At 49.4% G+C, this 23,000-nt stretch overlaps 2 protein-coding genes across 4 annotated transcripts in view; one reads left to right on the plus strand and one right to left on the minus strand.

Moving 5' to 3' along the window:
- Positions 1-14,476: 14,476 nt before the first annotated feature.
- Positions 14,477-21,992, plus strand: ZNHIT3 (zinc finger HIT-type containing 3). Of its 3 annotated transcripts, XM_088828653.1 has the most exons (6): positions 14,477-14,637; positions 14,738-14,769; positions 19,647-19,733; positions 20,904-20,999; positions 21,317-21,396; positions 21,510-21,677. In XM_088828653.1, the coding sequence occupies exons 1-6, from the start codon at positions 14,552-14,554 to the stop codon at positions 21,525-21,527; spliced, it is 399 nt and encodes a 132-aa protein (XP_088684779.1). In that variant the 5' UTR covers positions 14,477-14,551; the 3' UTR covers positions 21,528-21,677. The 3 variants fall into 3 exon arrangements, with proteins under 3 accessions (XP_088684779.1, XP_055256325.1, XP_055256332.1); XM_055400350.2 differs by lacking the exon at positions 21,317-21,396 and having other exon boundaries at positions 14,480-14,637; positions 21,510-21,992; XM_055400357.2 differs by lacking the exon at positions 21,317-21,396 and having other exon boundaries at positions 14,480-14,637; positions 20,904-20,987; positions 21,510-21,992.
- A 142-nt stretch (positions 21,993-22,134) lies between these two features.
- MYO19 (myosin XIX) overlaps positions 22,135-23,000 on the minus strand; it is a 33,245-nt gene continuing 32,379 nt past the window's right edge. The window contains exon 26 of the mRNA XM_055400300.2: positions 22,135-22,610. Within this exon, the coding sequence (XP_055256275.2) occupies positions 22,482-22,610 (129 nt within the window). The 3' untranslated portion in view covers positions 22,135-22,481. The remainder of the gene's footprint in view (positions 22,611-23,000) is intronic.

The raw sequence follows: 23,000 nt of genomic DNA on the forward strand, positions 1-23,000 counted from the left end.
ATCCTGCAAGCAGCATGGTGTGGCAAAAAAAAAAGTAAAGGGGCTCTGGAAAACTCCTAGCTGTATTGATATAAATAATCCAAGCCTACAGCCCAGAAGGGCAGCCCAGCAGGGTTAGAGACTAGCCATTGATTGTCCCAGCTTTCCCTGTGGGTTCATGGGCTTTGCTGCCTGCCTTTGAGGTGGAGCCACAATCACCCACACGTTCCCTGAGGCTGTTCTCTGATGAATGTGATCCCAGTCTAGCTGTGTCCTACCCTTTGGACAGTGTAATCACTGAGGCCAGAAGCACCGGCTTCCTCTGAAGGCCTCTCATATTCATGGAATTATGGGCTAGGGCCAACCCCAGAGGCCAGAGGCAGATATTTGCACCCAGAAGCCTGGTCTGCACTGGGGGCAGGGACAAGGAGCTCAGGGAACAGGGACCCTGGAAGAAAGGATTCTCCTTTATTCCTTTGACCTTAGAAAAAAATTTTTTATATTTCAATGAATTAAAAAAAAATTATTTCCCCATAACTTCAGATTTTCCAGCCCTCTTAATAGAAACTTGGAAGCTAAACTCTGTTTTGACATTTCCCAGCACCGGACTGCAAACAGCTGGAATCCTTTAACTGGACTGGTTCAGTGTGACTGCATTGGCCTAGTATTCCCAGTGTCAGTTTTTAACTCTTACAACCCTGCAGTGTGGGTGGTATCACCCCATTTTATACATGAGGAATGCAAGGCTCAGAGAGGTTCAGGGACGAGCCTGAAGTCACTTAGTTAGCAGTGGCCGATCCAGTGTTCTGATTCAGATCTGTCTCATGTCAAAGTACACTTTAAATGGATGAATTGTATGTGAATTATGTCTCAATACAATTTCTAAAAATATAGCAGTCACTAATTTTAGCCATAAGAGGAGTGTGTTTAAGATTACTATTTTATGGGTGGCAACACAGTGACTCATTGGAAAAGACCTTGATGCTGGGAAAGATTGGGGGCAGGAGAAGGGGACAGCAGAGGATGAGATGGTTAGATGGCATCATCGACTCAGTGGACGTGAGTTTGAGCAAACTCTGGGAGACGGTGAAGGACAGGGAGGTTTGGCATGCTACAGTTCATGGGGTTGCAAAGAGTCTGACACGACTGAGCGACTGAACAACACGGTGACCTTATTTTGGTCGGTTCTTGGACAAAATTATAAACTGGCTTTATTGTGTCTCAATTTATCATGTTCTCAGAGTAACTTTGTGTGAGGTCGGTATCCTGTGATTGTTTATGTCCAACAGAAGGACGTGAAATGTCCAGCCAGAGACCTGGCTCTGAGTGTTTGAGGTCTGTGAACATCAGATCAGTTCTGTTTGTCAAAGGCTGGACATTTTTCTCTTCCTCGGCAGACACTGGGAGCCTCAGCTGGGCCCTCAGGGACCCACAGGAATGCGAGTAAACACTTGGAAAGTCCACAGAAACTCTGGTCCCACCCTCCTGCTGGTGTGAGCCTGGGTTCCCGTGCCTGGGATCTGGGAACTGGGGACACCAGGCCAGAGGAGAATATGCGTCATCTGTGATACAGGGATGTTATGTACTTGTTATGTTTGCTGCTAATTCAGAATATTTAGAGGCAGAAGTTTGCCCCACTGTCTGCCAAGGAGCGTCCCCCCTCCCCAATCTCCAGTGATTACTTCCAGCCCCCTCCCTGCTGGCTCCTGCCCCAGGACTCCCTCCATAACTCTGGGAGGACTTGGAGGGTGGGGCTGAGGGGCTGAAGCTTTTTCAAGCCTGGCAGTAAGGGGACTTTTCCTGTCTCTGCCTGCTCTCCGTTGCAGAGATCTAGGTTGGGAGTTCAGACTACTGATCAAGACTTATTTTGTGTTGCGATTAATTTCAACAGGCATTGAGGAGGTATCTGGAATCCCTGTACACCCTTCCTGGTATCCATCAAAGGATGTAGAGGACATGTTAGGTAGAGGCTGGGGTTCTCTGTTTCAGAGACTGTGTTGGCCTTTCCCTGATCTGTCAGGACTAGGAGTGCAAGGCCTCATTCCCTGTATTTCTTCCCCATGTTCAGTATGGGTCCTGGCAGAACTGAATTTAAATCTTACATTATCTAGGGTTGGGAAAGGATAAATTAGGAACTTGGGATTAACATATACACACTGCTATGTATAAAATAGATAAACAATAAGGTCCTACTGTGTAGCACAGGGAACTATATTCGGTATTTTATTATTATTATTATTTTTTGCCACATTGCTTGCCTTTCAAATCTTCATTCCCTGACCAGGATTGAACCTAGGTCCCAACACAGAAACACAGAGACTGCCGAGTCCTAACCCCAGGACTGCCAGGGAGTTAATCTCATTATTTTTATTGGATACTTATTTATTGGGTCTTAGTTGTAGCATATGGGATCCAGTTCCCTGACCAGGGATCAAACCCAGACCTGCTGCATTTGGGAGCCTGGAGTCTTAGCCACTGAATCACCAAGGAGGTCCCATCCTTTCATTAATTTTTTTTTCATTCCTTTAGTATTCAGTTCAGTTCAGTCGCTCAGTTGTGTCCGACTCTTTGCGACCCCATGAATCACAGCACGCCAGGCCTCCCTGTCCATCACCAACTCCGGAGTTCACTCAAACTCAACGTCCATCGAGTTGGTGATGCCATCCAGCCATCTCATTCTCTGTCGTCCCCTTCTCTCCCGCCCCCAATCCCTCTCAGCATCAGAGTATTTTCCAGTGAGTCAACTTGTCGCATGAGGTGGCCAAAGTATTGGAGTTTCAGCTTTAGCATCAGTCCTTCCAGTGAACACCCAGGACTGATCTCCTTTAGAATGGACTGGTTGGATCTCCTTGCAGTCCAAGGGACTCTCAAGAGTTTTCTTCAGCACCGCAGTTCAAAAGCATCAATTCTTCAGCAGTCAGCTTTCTTCACAGTCTAACTATCACATCTATACATGACCACTGGAAAAACCATAGTCTTGACTAGACGGACCTTTGTTGGCAAAGTAATGTCTCTGCTTTTTAATATGCTATCTAGGTTGGTCATAACTTTCCTTCCAAGGAGTAAGCGTCTTTTAATTTCATGGCTGCAATCACCATCTGCAGTGATTTTGGAGCCCAGAAAAATAAAGTCTGACACTGTTTCCACTGTTTCCCCATCTATTTCCCATGAAGTGATGGGACCAGATGCCATGATTTTTGTTTTCTGAATGTTGAGCTTCAAGCCAACCTTTCACTCTCCTCTTTCACTTTCACCAAGAGGCTTTTTAGTTCCTCTTCACTTTCTGCCATAAGGGTGGTGTCACCTGCATATCTGAGGTTATTGATATTTCTCCTGGCAATCTTGATTCCAGCTTGTACTTCTTTCAGCCCAGCGTTCCTCATGATGTACTCTGCATATAAGTTAAATAATCAGGGTGACAATATACGACCTTGACGTACTCCTTTTCCTATTTGGAACCAGTCAATGAGCATGCGAATACTGTTCACAACAGAACCTTGTTATACAACAGAATTGCATTTCCTATTTTGTAAAATATTTTGTTTTTCCTGTAGTTAATAGTTGACCTATTTTTCACTTGCTTAGTTTCTTTTGTAGCCCATGCATTTTATGCCACATTTCAGAACTCTTTCCCAAACGCTTTATCACTCCTGTTTTCTTTTAGAACGTTGCTGCTGCTGCTGCTAAGTCACTTCAGTCGTGTCCGACTCTGTGTGACCCCATAGACGGAAGCCCACCAGGCTCCCCCATCCCTGGGATTCTCCAGGCAAGAACACTGGAGTGGGTTGCCATTTCCTTCTCCAATGTGTGAAAGTGAAAAGTGAAAGTGAAGTCACTCAGTCATGTCTGACTCGTAGCGACCCCATGGACTACAGCCTACCAGGCTCCTCCGTCCATGGGATTTTCCAGGCAAGAGTACTGGAATGGCTTGCCATTGCTCCATATGTTTAGGTCCACGATCCATTTTGAGTTAACTTTTCTATGTAGTGTAGGATTGTAGTTGAATTTTTTGGGGGAGGGCGCATATAGCAAAGATTGTTTCCTCACCCACCCCCTTCCTGCCCCTTCCCCCACCCCCCGCCCCCCAATGAATTGCTTTGGTGCATTTGTCAAAAATCAGTTGACTGGGAATTCCCTGGTGGTCCAGTGGTTAAGACTCCATGCTTCCACTGCAGCAAACAAGAGTTCTGTCCCTGGTCAGGGAACTAAAATCCTGTAAGTCCTGCAATGTGGCCAAAAAAAAAAAAAATCAGTTAACCATATAGTGTAGGCGTATTTCTGGGCTCTCTATTCCATTTCTGTACGCCTATTATTAATTAAGTCCCGATCTGACCTCAGGAGCCAGAAAACACCGTTGATCATGCTGACGGGCTCATATGTGCCTCCAGCCTCCTTACCCTGCAAAATCCTGGAGGCTCCTAGACCTCCTGCTCCTGTTTGGATTGGGAACTGCCTGGTGCTGCTGCTATGTCGCTCCCCCGAGAGCATCTCTACCCCTTCATCTGGGGGTCCCCAGGCCCCTTCCTAGAATAGGTCCTCTTTTTCTGGATCCCATAGCTTCCTCATTCTTAGATTTTTATTTTTTTTTTAAGCTCTTCTGGGTCTTCACTGGTGCTAGTGGGGCCTTCTCTTATTGAGGAGCATGGGATCTAGAGCTTGCAGGGTCAGTATTTCTGGTGTGTGGGCTTAATTGCCCTGTAATATATGGAATTTTAGTCTCTAACTAGGAATGGAACCCTGCATCCTCTGCATTGCAAGGTGGTATCTTAACCACTGGACCCCCAGGGAAGTTCCTTTAGTTCCCTTCTTTGTGTTTTTTGTGGAGCAGGTTCTCTGGCAGTTTCCTGGTAGAGGCACATGGAAGGTAAGTTTTTGAGACCTTCAACATCTAATGATATTTTCTTTCTATCCTCACATTTGGTTGATGTTTGAATGAGATAATTCCTAAGTTGGAGATAATTTTCCCTCCGACGTTTGGGGTTTTCTTCTCATGTGCTGTAACAATTTATAGTCCCTAGTGTCTGATTACTTCTTTTGCAGAAAGTTTTCAGTTCAGTCAGTTCAGTTCAGTTGCTCAGTCGTGTCCGACTCTCCGCGACCCCATGAATCACAGCACGCCAGGCCTCCCTGTCCATCACCAACTCCCGGAGTACACTCAAACTCATGTCCACAGAGTCGGTGATGCCATCCAGCCATCTCATTCTCCGTCGTCCCCTTCTCCTCCCGCCCCCAACCTTTCCCAGCATCAGAGTCTTTTCCAGTGAGTCAACTCGTCGCATGAGGTGGCCAAAGTATTGCAGTTTCAGCTTTAGCATCAGTCCCTCCAATGAACATCCAGAATTGATCTCCTTTAGAATGGACTGGTTGGATCTCCTTGCAGTCCAAGGGACTCTCAAGAGTCTTCTCCAACACCACAGTTCAAAAGCATCAATTCTTCGGCAATCAGCTTTCTTCACAGTCCAACTCTCACATCCATACATGACCACGGGAAAAACCATAGCCTTGACTAGATGGACCTTGGTTGGCAAAGTAATGTCTCTGCTTTTTAATATACTATCAAGGTTGGTCATAACTTTCCTTCCAAGGAGCAAGCGTCTTTTAATTTCATGGCTGCAATCAGCATCTGCAGTGATTTTGGAGCCCAAAAAAATAAAGTCTGACACTGTTTCCACTGTTTTTCCATCTATTTCCCATGAAGTGATGGGACCAGATGCCATGATCTTTGTTTTCTGAATGTTGAGCTTCAAGCCAACCTTGAACTGGACATGGAACAACAGACTGGTTCCAAATAGGAAAAGGTGTACGTCAAGGTTGTATATTGTCACCTTGCTTATTTAACTTATATGCAGAGTACATCATGAGGAACGCTGGGCTGGAAGAAGCACAAGCTGGAATCAAGATTGCTGGGAGAAATATCAATAACCTCAGATATGCAGATGACACTACCCTTATGGCAGAAAGTTTTAGGACTTCTTTATGTGTTCCTGTGTTCAGCGGCTTAGTCATGTGCGACTCTTTTGCGACACCATGAACTATAGCCTACCAGGCTCCTCGGTCCATGAGATTGCCCAGAATACTGGACTGGGTTGCCATTTCCTCCTCCAGGGGATCTTCCCGACCTAGACCGAACCCATGTTTCCTGCATTGGCAGGTGGATTCTTTACCACTGAGCCACTGGGGAAGCCATTGTCAGTGCTGTGCCTTGTGTGGTATTTTTTATTCATTGTGTGTTTTACGGTATGAGTCCCTTCAACCTGTCAACTCATGCTCTTCCATTATGGGGGTTAAAAAAATAGTCCTACCATTTTCTCTTTCTAGAACTCTTACTAATATGAAGTTTAATCATCTAAGTTTCTTAGCTGTTTTTAAAAATCTATTCTATAAATCCCCTTTCTGGGAAATTTTTCTCAGCCTTAGCCTCCAATTCTGTCTGCTTTGGGGGGGATGAGGGGATACAGAATTGGGGATGGAGGCAGAAGAGGGAATGGGGACCCCCCGGAGATGTGTAAGGGAGTTTTTATTGCTCTGTACCCTGCCCAGTTTGATGTTCCCAACCTTCCCCCAGGTAATTCAGGTTGTGGAATTCTAGCTCACTTGGATGCCTGATCATTCAGTTTGGCAGGATCCCTATCATGCTGGACTTTAGGGAAGTCCCTGCAGTAGCCCCTCGCTTTCCCTCATTCTGCCAGTCCTGCTGGATATATTTGGATTCATAGTCTTCCCCAAGAGCCTGGCATAGCTCTGACTCAACTACTGCAATGAGCAGCTTAGACAGCACTTCTGGCTCACTGCCTGAGGGCCCAGCACATGAAGGAGGTGTCAGAACTCTCTCCAGGCCCCCTCCCCTCCCCAGGGTCTGCCCAGCAGCCCCCTTCCTTCTTGGCTGCTGTCCACGTCCTTGCCATGGCTGTAGGCGTGTTCACCCAAGGTCTGGCCTGTTGACCCTCCGGCCACAGGAGCCTTCCCTGTGTCCTCTTAGGATTCCGTTGTTGAGAGCCTGGAGTGGTTATTTGTTACCATGGTAACCAGAGCTGTTTGGCGCTGATGGAAGGGACCTCCATTAGCATCAGCTCCTTGATGGATGAAGCAGAGATCTGGGGTCAGGAAGGAGGGTGTTGCAATAAGCTGAAGAGCAGAAAGTTGGGAAAATTCTCTGGTGGTCCAGTGGTTATTAGAACTTGGCACTTTTACTGCTGTGGCTCCACGTTCCATCTCTGGCTGGGGAACTAAGATCCCACAAACTGTGCCCACCACACACACACACACAAAGTTGGACTTTCTCTGGGGTTTTGGTGACTGCACCATGCCTTCTCTGCCCCTGTTTTCTCATCTACCTAATGGGTTAGTAATATCCACTTTGCTTCTTGAGGTCACTGTGATGCCCTGGACAACATTAGTGATTAATTCATTGCCGACGAGTTGCCCTTGTGGCACTAGTGGTCAAGAATCCACCTACCAATGCATGAGACATCAGAGACACAGATTTGATCCCTGGGTTGGGAAGATCCCCTGGAGGAGGACATGGCAACCCACTCCAGTATTCTTGCCTGGAGAATTCCATGGACAGAGGAGCCTGGCGGGCTACAGTCCATAGGGTCACAAAGAGTCAGACATGACTGAAGTGACTTAGCACAGCACATGGGGGCTACAGTATGGGGCCCATGTGTTGAGAGGTGGGGTTAGACCATCTCCTTCTGTGGGCGACTGTCCCCTCCTGTCCCACACAACCATCTTCAGGCACTCATCCAGGGTGAATAAAGAGGGGGTCAAGCAACTTGATTCACCGTGCAGCACAATAGCCAGTTTTAAGAATCCTCATTCTGAGATGATTCAACAGTCTTGAGGCTGCTGCCTGCCCTTCCTCTTGGTGTGAACTCAGCCCTGCCATTGTGCATTGTCCCCTGGGGCTCTTCAAGCCACATCCAGCCAGAATGTACTATACGCCCCGGAGAGCCTTAAACTGGAGTTGCCTGGCAGTTGTGGGCACTGGACTTGGATCCTACACGAATCTGAGGAGACCAGAACCTGATATTTACTTTTGCCAAATGAATGCTGGTCACACTCAGCTCCTTTGGAACATCCTCTTAAAACTCTCTTGTTTAGACTTCTACTTCTTCTTTCTCTCAGCCTAAAAAGAGGCTTGGCTGATGATTAGGAGGTAGGACTGAGTTCTTGGCTGCCTTAATGACCCTGTGGGGTCACAGGGTGAGCCAGAGCATGGTAGGTCCAGTGTGGGCTTGGTCCTAGGCACCAGGGGTCTGCTCCTTCACCAACCCTCTGTTTTGGACTAATTTCTGCCCTGTAGCCAGCTTCTTCATGCTGTTCAGTATCACGGCCAACACAGTTACACTCAAGTCAACTAAGCAACTGAGTCATTTACTCCTTCAAGGACAAGATTTGGGACTCCAAGTTGCAGAGCTCTTCACTGGGGACACCTGATTTCGCCTACCTGTCTGGACATTGGGTTGTGGGGAGGGGCTGTGAACACCCACAGAAGTCAAGGTCATCTAGAGTGGAGGGAGAGACATCTTTACTGCAGGGAATAGGTATATCTGACTCACTCTACCCCACTCAGGTAGTAGGGCTTGCTGGGTTTGGATGCAAGTGGGAATAATTGAGTTCCTTCAAAGTGAGTGGACACTCCTTTGGGCCCAGTCTCCCCATAGAACTCAGAGGCCAAGTCGAAAGGGGTCCATGGAGATGCCCATAGTTCTACTGGTTTCAGGATGGAGCACAAAAATTGACTATTGTCCACTCTGGAGTCATTTGACCCCCCAGGCAAACATAGGCTCTCCCTGGGCCCTCTCAAGGGGCTCAGGCCTCTGAGGCGATCCCAGTTTAAACCCGCTAGGCAGACAAGGATCCTTGTGAATTATTAGGCCAGTGTGAACAAGGCCAGAGCCTGCCAGAATGGGAATGGCGGGTGCAGGCAGGACTGCTGTCTGTTCTCAGTCGGTGGGGCCCAGGACGCTTCAGCACTGTGGGCTGGACAACGCCTTTGGAGCAGTGGGGTGGGGCCCGACGGGAACAAGATTCATCTCTTAACCAGAACTCACCCAGGGGAAAGGGCTGGGTTTCCGGGCAGGCTCTGAGCGGGGGAAGTCGGGGGGGGGGGGCAAGGCATCGTGGCCCTAGTGTGGGCCAGCAATTTGACCAAAGAAGGGAAGGCAAAGAAGGTGACAAACTAAGGCTCTGGAAGGGCGAGTGCACTTGGCACAAGAAACCTGAACAGTCTGGGATCCCCTCTGAGGCTGAGATGAGATGCAAGTTTCCTGTTAAAGCATGATTAAGTCCTGAGCCTGGCCGCTCTAGGCTGATCACAGCTCCTCTATGGGGACTAATTTTTGACCAGTCCACGCCCGAAGGCTCCTGAACCCAGAACTTCCAAATGGGCTAGGTCTCCCCAGCTGGGACCCCTCATCCTGGACTATGCACCCTGGGTGCAGAGGCCACAGGGCAGGTCACTGGTTTGCACCCTTCTCCATCTCCCCACCCTACCCCCACCCCCAGGAAAGGCTTCTCCCCATGGCCCCAGTGGCCCTCTGGGCACATAGCAGAAGCAGCTCCATAAATATTTGTCAGGAGACCAGCCTCACCCTTTTTTCTTCAAGGGAGGATGGCCTGGGCTGGAAAACAGAGCCTGGAGCTTTCGTTACCTGACCCAGCCAAACTCCAGACAAGCTCTCAGGGTCCTGGGAGCCTTGCGTTTGTTTTTGGACACTGTCCTGGGGTTTGCTGTGGCTGTGAGGTGGGGGACTGGTTCTCAGCCATTGGTACACATCCTCCTGACCCCAGTGCCAGGACCTGTTATGCCAGTGACGTGAGCCGGGGCAACCGGCTCTGCACACACACCAACACTTCTTGCTACACCTGCCCAGTCCTACAGTGTACAGTCCTGTACACGGTACAGTCGGGCTACTGGCCCAGAGAGGGGCTGCAAACCGTCCCAAGCCACACAGCAAGACAGGGGAGGGGCAGTGCTGGGCAGGACCTGAAGCATCATGGGACCATCATTCCAACTGTAATAACCTATGGGGAAAAACCAGGGAACAGCAACTCAGGAAATTCAGTTCAGTTCAGTTCAGTCACTCAGTCGTGTCCGACTCTTTGAGACCCCATGAATCACAGCATGCCAGGCCTCCCTGTCCATCACCAACTCCTGGAGTTCACTCAAACTCATGTCCATCGAGTCAGTGATGCCATCCAGCCATCTCATTCTCTGTTGTCCCCTTCTCCTCCTGCCCCCAATCCCTCCCAGCATCAGAGTCTTTTCCAGTGATCTTATCACCTACCAAAGGCCCCGCCCACCTCTTAATACTATCATATTGGGGGCTGGGATTTCAGCATATGAATTTTGGAGGGGGGACAAATGTCCAGTTCATAGCAGCCTCCTTGCCAACACTCGGTATTGCCAATCTTTGTAATTTTAGTTACTCTTGTACATTTATGGTATTATATTGTGATTTTAATTTGCATCTGATATCATTTTCCTATCGCCTGAATAACTTTCCTGTGCAGATCTGCTGATGAAAGAATCTCAAGGCTTTTATTTTTATTTGATTCCTTTGATCTCTGTTCTAGGGAATGTATGGTAAGAGATGTATGTATGTTGACTTGCAAGTGGGAGAAGGCATGAGAAAATGAAAGTGGGGGTTTGAGTGGTGGTGACCTGTAAGGTCTGTGCTCTTCTACTGGTTCTGCTGAGATAATGCAATTACTTTCTCTCTTTTTTAAAAACATTTTTAAAAACTATATTTTTGACTGTGTTGGGTCTTACTCTCATAACACAGGCTCTTTGGTTGCAGCACACAGACTCTCTAGTTGAAGTGCAGGAGCTTAACTGATTCATAGCACGTGGGATCTTAGTTCCCTGATGAGGAATCAAAAGCCGCGTCCCCTGCATCGCAAGGCAGATTGTTGACAACTGGCCCAGCAGGGAAGCCCCTATGTCTTCTGTTCTGTTGTCTAATGGAAGCTCAGACTGTCACTGTCTCGACTTGGGGAATCAATGCCATTGCAAGATAAAATAACATGCAGAGAGTTGAAATCAGATAACTTGGAAACCACTCCACCAGAATTTCAGGCTGTCTTTATTTGATTCATACCAACAACCTCAGCCCCTTTAACTTCTGAAGCACTCTCTCAGATCCCAGAGAGTGAGTGGAAGGGAGGAGATGAAACCAGTAAGTATAGGTTCCTAAACACACCACTGTAGACCCTTCTCTTGGTGCAACCAAGAGGGTGGAGGGTTAGAGGTATTAGGACTGTAGAAAGAAGCTGAGATTGAGCACAGCTCCACAGGGAGGCCAGCTTTATCAACCTCTGGCCTGGGATACAGGCATCATGCAGTCTATATGCCCACCCCACCAAGTCATCAGGAAAGACGCAGGGCACTGGGTGCGCTCTAGTTAGCAACCTGAAATCTCCAGAAGTACTATTAAGCTTTCATCAAGATAATATGGGGTGGCCCGCTTCCAGCTGGATCTCTGCTCCAGGGGTTACCAAGAGGTGCTGGCCGGGGGGGCAACCCCGGGAACTCTTGCTGGACAGCCAGGAGCATTTGGAGCTCTCGGCTGGCCTGGCGTGGGCCTTGTTTTCATGGAAGAGTCACTGCTGCCCATCCTGTCGTCGGCTTCAACTCCGCACTCTTGACCCTCTTTCTTGTGCAGGCCAGGCCTGGGTTTGCTTTTCCCTGCGTGGTCAGTGTTGCCTCCCACGCAAGGTGCAAGGTCGGGTGCGAGAGGCGCTGCAGACCTGCTCAGGCGCTGGGCGCGCCTGGACCAATCTCGATCTGGGGCGCCCTCTGGCGGTGCTCCGTGCCGGACCTGGGCCTCCACGTTGAAGACAACGTCTCCAGTCTTCGGTGTCGGCGCCGGGCGGGGCCTGCCTGGAATGTGCTGGACAGCGCCGGCCAGGCAGCGGGGCTCTGGAAACCATTCTGCCTTTACTAATACCTCTCCTCTCTCCAGGTTCTGCTCTGCGCCTCAAGCTGCCGCTGGGAAGACGCGAGGCAGCCTTAGCTGCTAGGAGGGCGTGATGAAGGACCATAGAGAGCCAGGGCAAATCAGTGAGGACATCTAGTTGTTGGGCCCAGCGTCATTCTTGTCTTTCTACTCTGAACTAGCCACTGCCCAGAGGAGCTGTACCAGGCTTCTGTCGCGGCTTCTTGGTGTTGCCCAACCTCCCCGCCATCACAGCTGAGCCACCTCCTTTCCTGGATATTGGAGCGGGAGGGGTCGGTCCTTGGAAGATGGGGGTCACCCAGAGTAGAAGAGGTCTTTCTACTGAATGGAATGTGCATGAGAGGAATTCCAGGAAGTTTTTTTTTTTTTTTTTTTGCTGGAGTCACCATCTCTGAACCCGAAGGTAGGGCAGTCAGCATGGTATGGATGTGGAAGGGGTCAGGTTGAGCCCCTGAAAATTGTGGAAACTCTGCATGGCCTCAGCCCCCAAATACACCTCACAGGAAAAGTCCGGGTGGGCAGTGGTGATGTCCATAGCAGGGGAATTAGTACTGATGCCAGAGAGCATGGGATTCAAGTCACTGACCTCTGTCCTTCCCTGTTAAGGGTGGACTTTCTGGGACACTTCCGATTCAAACCAGCAGTGGTCACAACTGCTGAGGGATACAAAGAATCCTTCGGAGTATTGGATCAGTGGGAAAACATTGGATTTTGGTGTGAGTTCTGTTAGGAGGCTGGAGGCAGGGGCAGCTGCATGTTGGGGCAGGTAGGCAACCAGAGGGGCAGCGCCACTTCAGCACTGAGGACTGGACAGCACCCTCAACAGCCTGGCAAAGCCGGAGTGACGGCTAGTCACTGCAGCCCAACCCGTGCGGCTCACTGAGGCTGGCAGTGGAACCCTTTTAGAGGGGCCTGAGCTCCAAGACCTCAGCCTCCAGGAACTCGGAGCCTGGAACCTGGGCTTATGGGGTTGGGACCAGAGCTCCGAAAGAGTTATAGACTCTAGATATCACATAAATCACCCTTTGTAGCACTGCAGATCACAAATCTTTTTACAGTCACCTCTCTGTCTTGCAATAGCTCAGGAAAGTAGGAACATCTACTCTAACAGACAAGAGAGCTCAGATAGGGTAGCCAGTCTCTCCAACCAAGTCACACAGCCAGCAAGGGGTCTGAGCTAAGACTTGAATGGCTGCTTGGGGATATAGCAGATTCATCGGTACAGACTGTGACAGTGGAGCGGGGCCCTTGTAGTAAGGAGATCCTGAGGGCTGATGGATCAATGCAAAGGGGTTAGGGTTAGGATAGGGGGTGAGGGTGACTTATGACCCCACTCCACCGTACATGTGGAGTGGGAAGACTGGTAAAGCTGGACAGTGCTCAGGGCTTTGAAGAGGAGCAGGGCTCCCAGTAAAATGTAACTTTGTCTATTCCTAAAGCCCAAAGTGGCATTCAAGCCCTTTTCTGGACCAGGATCTCCACCTTCGGGCCAGAGGTCACTCATCTGTTCCCTGGCCAATCAGTCCCACCCAGGGATTCTCCCTCCTGCCTTCACTCTAAGCCTTAAGCTCCCAGAGACAGTGCCTGCTAATCCCTGGGTGTTCCCAGCCCAGCGTCTGGGAAGCACAGGGCTCATAGTTAGAGCTCAATAAACATTTGTCAGCGGCCAAGGCTTGTCTTTCTTTCCTGTGAGAAAAATGGCTGGGAAGGGCACATGTGTGTCATGTGGTCTAGCTGAGTCTGGTTTGGCCAGTGTGTGGACTTCTCATTTGCTGTGCTTAGTCGCTCAGTCATGCCTGACTCTTTGCCATGCCATGGACTCTGGCCCGCCAGGCTCCTCTGTCCATGGGGATTCTCCAGGTCAGAATACTGGGTGGGTACCCTTTCCCTTCTCCAAGGGATCTTCCCAACCCAGGGATGGAACCCAGGTCTCCCGCATTGCAGGCGGATTCTTTCCCAGCTGAGCCACCAGGGAAGCCCAAATGAGATGTGTGGGGAGAACCCAATACCCATGCAATACTGAGAAAGTCCAAGGCAGAAGATAAAGGGCAGTTAGTCCCACCTATTCTCTTTAGGTATATGCAGGGCAACAGAGCCGGAGAGTGACAATGACTTGCTGAAAGTCACATAGCCGCGTAGGGACAGGCACAGGGCTATATAACAAGTTCTTCCACGACGTGACCTAATCAGGGAGTGAAAGTCGCTCAGTTGTGTCCGACTCTTTGCCATCCCATGGACTATACAGTCCATGGAATTCTCCAGGCAGGAATACAGGAGTGGGTAGCCGTTCCCCTCTCCAGGGCATCTTCCCCACCCAGGGATCGAACCCAGGTCTCCCTCATTGTAGGCGTATCGTTTACCAACTGAGCCTCAAGGGAAGCCCTAATCAGGAAGTATCCCTGACAATGGGCTCTGGATGCTTATCGAGTGCATCGACTTTCTACTTCTCAGGCCTGGAACGATGAGCGGGATCAATCGATTGCTTTTGACGGCCAGTAAGTGCTGCGCGCTGATTGGTCCTGGTTGAGGAAACGGAAGGAAGGGCGTGCACGTGGGGCTCGGGGGCCCGGGGCTGGCGCTCAGGCGTGGGGCGCGTGCCGGGAGAGACCATGGCGTCTCTCAGCTGCGGTACCGCCGTGTGCGTAGTCTGTTTGGAGAAACCCAAGTACCGCTGCCCCGCCTGCCGCGTGCCCTAGTGAGTGCCGGGGGTCGCGGGGCAGGGGCCGGGCGGCGGGGCGGCGGGAGGGTCCGTGCCGCCCTCGGGCCTGACGCGGCCTGTGGCTTTGTTTTTGCAGCTGCTCCTTGCCCTGCTTCCGGAAGCACAAAGGTAAGGCCCCGTTCTTCGTGGACCACAGCGCCCTCATCCCGCTGCGGTCTCCGAGACGTGAACCCCGGGCCCGGCTATCAGCCTTGCAACGGCAGACCCCGCGGACCGCCTCCCACCCACCCACAGTGGGCAGGCGGATGCCTCTTCCTGCGAGTGCGCCTCCGCTTTACGGATAATCAAACACCTTTCCTCTGCCCCATTTTTCTTTCTGCGTTCCACCTTTTTTTTAAAAACAGTCTTTGGTTTTTGTCACAAAAGCCTCCCCTAGCTGTGCCTTCCTTTTAGTTTTCAGCTCCGCGTTCTTTGGCAGAAGCTGCTCTGGCTGAGGTTAACGATGTTTTCTTTAAGTGATGTCTTGATAGAAACGGGGAGGTACACCAGTTACCGGTAAGGAGCAGCGTCCCTGGCTCTCACTGTTGTCAAGTCTGCATTTTACGTCTTTTTCTATCCGGCGCCTCTTCTCAGTCTTCAGGGACACTTTCACGCCCTCTCTGCTTCAGTGACTTTTCTGTTAGAGTTCCTCACTGGTGGTTTGCCTCTAGTTTTATCCCCTCCAGTCTGCGATTTTACAGCTGTTTGTTTCGAGCACCACCGTTCCCGCTCCAGCTTTTCTTTTTTTTTAATCCTAATGTCTTTGGAGCACTTTGAAAAGAAACTCCTTTCGGCTCAAGATAGGAAAGAAGTAGAACTGCTTTGCTGGAATAGTTTGGGAGCTGTGTCTGGAATGCTTCTCTCTGATCCTGCAGCTCTGTGAGGCCCCTCCCAAGACCCCCTAGCGCAATCTGGATAATTTTTCTGATAAACAGATTTGAGCAGTTCACTCCTGTGTTGAAAACTCCAGCCTCTCTGTTAGTGTGTTTTTTGAGGGGGCGAGGGGAACGCTGCGTTGGTTCTTGTTTGCTGCTAACGGACTTTCTCTAGTTGTGGTGCTGGGTGTCCTACTCTTTAGTTGCAGTGCTTGGGCTTATCATGCAGTGGCTTCTCTTGTTGCGGAGCACCGGCTCTAGGGTACATGGGCTCAGTAATTGTGGCTCACAGGCTTCATTGCCCTATGGCATGTGGCATATTCTCAGACCAGGCATTGAACTGGTATCCCCTGCATTAGCCGGCGGATTCTTAACCACTGGACCACAGGGAAACCCTGCGTGCTTTGTTCTTATTTAAAAAACAATTTTTTTCTTTTATTGAAGTATAGTTGGTCCCATCACTTCATGGGAAATAGATGGAAAAATAGTGGAAACAGTGTCAGACTTTATTTTTTTGGGCTCCAAAATCACTGCAGATGCTGATTGCAGCCATGAAATTAAAAGACGCTTACTCCAAAAAAAAAAAAAAAGACGCTTACTCCTTGGAAGGAAAGTTATGACCAACCTTGATAGTATATTAAAAAGCAGAGATTATTTTGCCAACAAAGGTCCATCTAGTCAAGGCTATGGTTTTTCCCGTGGTCATGTATGGATGTGAGAGTTGGACTGTGAAGAAAGCTGATCGCTGAAGAATTGATGCTTTTGAACTGTGGTGTTGGATTGCAAGGAGATCAATCCTGGGTGTTCATTGGAAGGACTGATGCTAAAGCTGAAACTGCAATACTTTGGCCACCTCATGCGACGAGTTGACTCACTGGAAAAGACTCTGATGCTGGGAAAGGTTGGGGACAGGAGGAGAAGGGAGCGAGAGAATGAGATGGCTGGATGGCATCACCGACTCTGTGGACATGAGTTTGAGTGAACTCCGGGAGTTGGTGATGGACAGGGAGGCCTGGCATGCTGCGATTCATGGGGTCGCGGAGAGTCGGACATGACTGAGCGACTGAACTGAACTGATAGTTGATTTACAATGTTTCAGGTATACAGCAAAGTGATTCAGTGATCTGTATCCTTTTTTGGTTCTTTTTCATTATAAGTTACTGCAAGGTAATGAATATAGTTCCCTATGATATACTTCCCTTGGTGGTTCAGTGGTAAAGAATCTGCCTGCCAGTGCAGGAGACACGGGTTAATTCCTTGAGTTGGGAAGATCCGCTGAAGAAGGAAATGGCAACCCACTCCAGTATTCTTGCCTGGGACATCCCATGGACAGAGAAGCCTGGAGGGCTGCAGTCCATGGGGTCGTGAGAATCAGCTGCCGCTTAGCAACTGAATGAAAAGTCGCATATTTTCGCCCCTGTTGTTGATCTGTTTTATCCATAGCAACGTGTTTCTGTTAATCCCATGTTCCTAATGTATCCTTCCTCGCCCCTTCTCCTTTGGACCCATAGATTTGATTTCTGTATCTGAAGTCTGTTTCTGTTTTGTAAATAAACTCATTTGTATCATTTTTTTAGATCCTGTGGATCAGTGATATCATGATGATCTTTTTCTGACTTGTCATAATCTCTAGGTCCGTGTGTGTTGCTGCAGATGGCATCGCTTCATTTTTATGGCTGAGCAGTATTCCGCCATATACGTATACACCACGTCTTCCTTATTCATTTCTCTGTTGATGGACATTTAGGTTGCTTCCATGTCTTGGCTATTGTAAATAGTGCTGCTGTGAACGTTGGGGTGCATGTATCTTTTCAAATTTGAGGTTTTGTTTATTTCTGGACATATGCCCAGGAGTGGGATTGAGGGCTGTGGTAGCTACTTTTAGTTTTTTAGAGAATCTTCATGCCATTTTCCAGAGTGACTATACCAATTTACATTCCCACAAACTGTGTAGGAGGATTTCCTTTTTTCCACACACTCTGCAGCATTTATTATTTGTGGATTCCTTTTTTTGGCTTACTGAATTATTGTAAGGCGAACACCACCCAGGTCAGAAAAATAGAACTTGGACTTCCTGGTGGTTCAGTGGATAAGAACCTGCCTGTGAATGCAGGGGACACAGATTCTACCCCCTGGAGCTTCTAAGCCCGTGCACCACAACTCCTGAGCCCACAATCTAGAACCTCTGCTCTGCAACAAGAGAAGCCACTGCAGTGAGAAGCCAGCCCATTGAAAGAGTGGCCCCTGCCTGTTGCAACTAGAGAAAGTCCGTGTGCAGCAGTAAAGACCCGGTGCAGCCAAATAAAATAAAAATAAATTATGTATATATTTTAAAAATATAAAAAAACTGCCTGTCAGTGCAGGGGCAGTGTGTTCCATCCCTGGTCTCTGAAGTTTCCATATGCCTTGGGGCAGCTGAGCCCACATGCCACAGCTACTGAAGCCTGTGCGCCCTAGAGCCTGTGCTTTGCAGCAGGAGAGTAGCCCCCACTTGGTGCAAGGAGAGAGAAGCCCTTGGAGCAAGAAAGACCCAGCACATCCAAAAATAAAAAAAATTTAAAAAGAAAATAGAACTTTGCCATCCACTCTAGAAAGCCCTCCACATGCCCTGTCCTGACCCACCGTTCTCACTTCCTGTAAAGACCACTCTGTTGACCTTTATAGCAGTCACATCTTTGCTTTTTCAGTTTTATTATGCAAATATGTATCCTGAAAGAGTATTGTTTCATCTTGTTCTTAGTTCCCTGACCAAGGATTGAACCTACCCTAACCTAACCAAAAGCACCAAGTCCCAACCACTGGACTGCCAGGAAATCCCCCCAAAATGTGATATTTAAGTCTCTCTTAATTTGTAAATTGCTCCTCCATCCTCTGTTATTATCTTTTTTCTTTTTTTAAACAATTTCTCTGGAAGAATTCAAGCCATTTGACTTGTAGAGTTCCCCACAGTCTGGGTTTTGCTGATTGCAAACTCATGCTGCAGTTAGGCATACTCCTCAGTCCTCTATTTCTTACAAATTGACAGATTAGAGACTGGATCGGAACTCAGGGTCAGTCTCTGGAAAAAACTATCGGTGGTCTTAGGCACAGCTATAGATGGTGCATAATGTCTGGTGATCTTTTTTTGACTGGCGTATAGTTGATTTGCAGTGTTACTAATCTCTGTGCAGCAGAGTGACTCAGTTAGGCACATATAGCGTTCTGTTTTCTTTGTATTCTTTTCTGTTGTGGTTTATCATAGGATACTGACTGTAGTTGCCTGTGCTATATAGAAGGACCTTCTTGTTCATCCATTCTCCGTCTAATATTTTGCATCTGCTAACCCAAACCTCCCGCTTAATCCCTCCCCCAATCCCCTCCTTCTCGGCAACTACCAGTCTGTTCTCTGTGTCCAGGAGTGTGTTGCTGTTTCACAGGTAGGTTCATTTGTGTCATCTTAGATTCCACATGAAGGTGGTGTGGTATGAGACAGACTTGCATCTTGCAGGCGGCTTCCTCCTCTTGTGCCCCATCTTCCTGCCAGGCCTGCGTTGCCCATCAGCTGCCAGTTGCTTGTCACCATCTCCTCGCACCTGACTTGACTTGCTTCAGGGTCTTCGCCAGCCACGGACCTTTCCTTCTGCCTGGAATGCTCTTTCCAGCTGGCAGCACCTCCCCTTCTCGTCTCCCCACCCTCTTGGGTGACTTGGATCAGACTCTCCTTATCTTGTCCATCTCTCTGTCCTTGGTGAGGCGGAACCCCTTCCAGGTGGGCCTGGTGAGTTTCATGTGTGGACTCCCGGTGGCACGTGGTACTTGCACATTGGGTATCTGAGACTGCTGAGAACACAGTTTGCGGCTAGTTGAAGTCAGTGTGTTACTGAGTCGTGGTGAAGTCTCTGGGATTAGCCAGGACAGGAAGGATGAAGACAGGCCCTAGGGGAGCATGCAGCGGGCTTCCTCATCCCTCCTGCCGGGCCCGGGTTTCTCCTGCCCCTTGATGGACTCTCTCACTTCTCTCCTCCATCCCCCGCCCAGTCCCTTACCCCCTACATAGGCTTCCCCCTAGATGCTGGATGCTGGCTTGGGGGAGTGGTACAGCCTTGTCACTCAAATGGAGGTGATGTACACTTGAGATTTGTGTCTTTTCAGAGCAGTGCAAGCCTGCAGCTGGTCCTGTCGAGAAAAAAATAAGATCAGCTCTTACTGCACAAACTAAAATGCCTGTGGACAACGAAGGTGGGTTGGTTGACTGCAAACACACAAACTGAGAAAAGGCTTTCAAATAGAATGTGTGGAAAGAGGAGAAGAGACTCATGGACTGGGGCCAGGAATCAGGTTCATCAGGGAGCAGCAGCTTCCTCAGCCCTGTGCACCGGGGCCAGAAGCACACATTGTCACGGGTGACCATGTGGGGCTGCCTGAAGATTCAGGAGAAAGACGGGAAGTTGGGGGGAGAGGCCACAGCCATGGTTTGGGTTCAGCGGTGGGCCTTGCTGGCAGGCCTCCATTCACGGCCTCGGGTCTCCCTCCCTGGGCCTGGCGGGAGTTCAGCTGACCTGGACCCGCATGGCACGCTGCTGCTCTTGGCGGCCCTCAGAGCCTGCAGCGCAAGTGTGCTGCCGTCCTCTCCATCCATCTAGCCTTTTCTTTAAAAAAAAATATATATATATTTTTTCTGATATTGGGTCTTGGTTGTTGTGTGCAGACTTTCTCTAGTTGCAGAGAGCAGCACAGGCTCTAGGGTGAGCGGACTTCAGTGGTACGGCTGTCGGGTTCCAGAGTGCAGGCTGTATAGTTGTGGCGCAGCATACAGGATCTTCCCGACCCAGGAATTGAACCCGTGTTCCTTGCATTGCAAGGCAGATTCTTAACCCCTGGGCCACCAGGCAAGCCCCACGTACCCTTTCTTTAACGCCTCCTGTGCACCATGCATCATGCTAGGCTCTGAAGACGGCCCCTCCCAGTGCCACAAAAAAGGTATTGAGCAGTCAGAGCCAGGGGATGGCCTGCTTCTGCCCGTTTAAAAACTTCCTTGTTGGATTCAGAAGTTTCCGCCCATGCTGAAAACACAGGGGAGTCCTGTCCGCAGGTTTTTACAGACAGGGCTGGAGCCATAGTGGCAGAGGTAGGGTGGGAAGAATTGGAAAATAAGGCCCTAAGCCCAAACCTAGTTTAAGTGTGTGAACACTAGGATGCATTTGTTGAAGTCACCAGCTCTTCACTTTCCTAAAATAGTGTTAGTGTAGTCACAGATGCCTCAGAAGTGGTTTTGTCTGTACCCACTTGCTTTATCTCTATTCTTGTCATGTGTGTGCACACACTTTTTTTAATTTACTGGAGTTGTTAAAATCTGGCGCTTAGGTTTCCTTTGCGGTCATAAACAGGTCCGACTGTTCTGTTCCTTAGATGATGATGACGACTCTGTGGCTGATTTTCTCAATAGTGATGAGGAAGAGGACAGAGTGTCTTTGCAGAATTTAAGGAATTTAGGTAAGTCTGCAGGTAAGACAATTTTTAAGCTGTGCAGGTAAAATAACTTTTTCTTAGGTGAATGGCATTAAGATATTTACAGAGGTCTTATAAAGAATAAGATTCGGACAGCATTTAACACCATCTGATATGCTGATCTCACCTTATGTGAGCATGTATGCTCAGTCATATTTGATTATTTACAACCCCCTGAACTGTAGCCCACCAGGCTCCTCTGTCCATGGGATTCTCCAGGCAAGAATACTGGAGTGGGTAGCTATTCCCTTCTTCAGGGGATCTTCTAGACCCAGGGATCGAACCCACATCTCTTGTGTCTCCTGCGTTGGCAGGTGGATTCTCTACCACTGTTGCCACCTGGGAAGCCCCACCTCATGTGAAATGCTGGGTGACGGGTCATGTGAAATGCTGGGTGAGGGGGTGCAGCAAGCTTGGTGTTTATTATGTTTGGAACACTTGGCTTTCGGCCATCTCTGCCTGCACCCACTTGAGCTCAGCTTGACTCTCCCTGCTGTTCATTTTAAGGGGAGTCTGCAGCACTGAGGAGCTTACTGCTCAACCCACACCTCAGGCAGCTGATGGTCGACCTCGATCAGGCGGACGACAAGGCCAAGCTTATGCGGGCCTGCATGCAGGAGCCCTTGTTTGTGGAGTTTGCTGACTGCTGCTTGAGTATTGTGGAGCCGTCTCAGAACGAGGATCCTTAAGGTGGATGACTGCTGCCTGCTCCTCCTGGGAGGCCGTCACGTGGGGGGCCCTGCGGACTCAGTGGCTGATGTCAGGTGGGCCCCCCAGACCCCCTCCAGCACTGTGGGCCGGGGCGCAGGCAGGTGGAGGCACTCACGGTGGCAGACCCGTATGGAGAGAGAACTCGATGTTCAGTTGGTTTTTAAGTGTTTTATTTTTGATACAATTAAGACATAAATATTTACTGAGTTTCCACACACATTTGAGTAAAAACTTGCTCAGTGTTTCTAAGTAAAATTTCCATGTGGTGTTTCTTTGGCATATTGCATTGATCATTCTTGATTTATAATCTACTTGCTTGACATTAAATTAACCAAATATTTAAATAGTAAGGTTTTGTTCCTTTTAAAGGCACTCAAGGCAGTTTCCCCCAGCCACAATTTTAGAGCTGATTTCAAGCTGACTTTGCCTCCGCTGTAGTGATGGCCAGCACCGCTGAGTTGGATCTATGAAGGTAGTGAAAGCCCTGACATTTCCTAATCCTGGTTTGGTCACTGCCAACCCTGACACCTATCAGGGTGTGGGGGTAGGGAGTGCGTAGACTGCTGCCCCAGGCCACTGGTGCAGCCGCTGGCCCGCCTGCAGGCTGGAGCCACGGCTCCCTTGGTGTGCTTGGAGTCGCTGTGGGAGTCGCCTGGCAGCCAGGTGTTGATTACATGTCTCTGGCGAGGCTGCTGGCAGGAAAAGGCCTTGTGGAAACAAAGGCATAGGGGATGGCCCAGCTGGGTGAGGCTGGGAGGGGAGAAGAGGTCACACGTGGCCTGGCCTGTGTCTTTCCAGCAGGATCTGATTAAAGCCAGTAACACTGTCGGGTGAGGGTCCAGGGCAGGTGTCAGCGTAGCGCAGCGGAGACTTTCTGCAGTGAAACCTGATTGAGCCCTGGGGGGAGAGACGCAGCTCAGCCCCAGCTCCCGGGAGGTCAAAGGGACCTCTTGGAGCGAAGGCTAGGAATACAGAGAGGTGGGGACACCCGAGGACCTGCTGGAGTCACAGCAGTGGCAAGACTTAGTGTGCTTTTCCTCCTTACTCTAAAACGGTAGCAAAGTCCAAAACGGTATTAAAGACAAAGTGTCACATCCACCCAGCGTGAGACAGATGAGGAAACGCTAGGAGGGAGCTCTCCCCTGCTAAGAATATCATCTGTCCCAGTCTTAGGACTGCTTAAAGCTGGAAGATCAAAGAGCTGCACTTGTGTTTGTCATGGCGATTTTATCCAGATTATGTCCTATAGGAATTCCTCCGGTAGGAAATGCACTGTTTCCTTCCTTC

This window comes from Moschus berezovskii, chromosome 20, assembly GCF_049115385.1.
Source record: "Moschus berezovskii isolate FMDL1 chromosome 20, NW_MosBer_1.0, whole genome shotgun sequence".
NCBI classification, from domain to species: domain Eukaryota; kingdom Metazoa; phylum Chordata; class Mammalia; order Artiodactyla; family Moschidae; genus Moschus; species Moschus berezovskii.

Excerpts from the sequence above, each read along its gene's own strand:
- ZNHIT3 (XM_055400350.2), top strand. The coding sequence starts at position 14,552 with ATGGCGTCTCTCAGCTGCGGTACCGCCGTGTGCGTAGTCTGTTTGGAG. Across the intron at positions 14,638-14,737 it reads CCCGCCTGCCGCGTGCCCTA|CTGCTCCTTGCCCTGCTTCC; the intron begins GTGAGTGCCGGG and ends TTGTTTTTGCAG. Across the intron at positions 21,000-21,509 it reads GAATTTAGGTAAGTCTGCAG|GGGAGTCTGCAGCACTGAGG; the intron begins GTAAGACAATTT and ends GTTCATTTTAAG.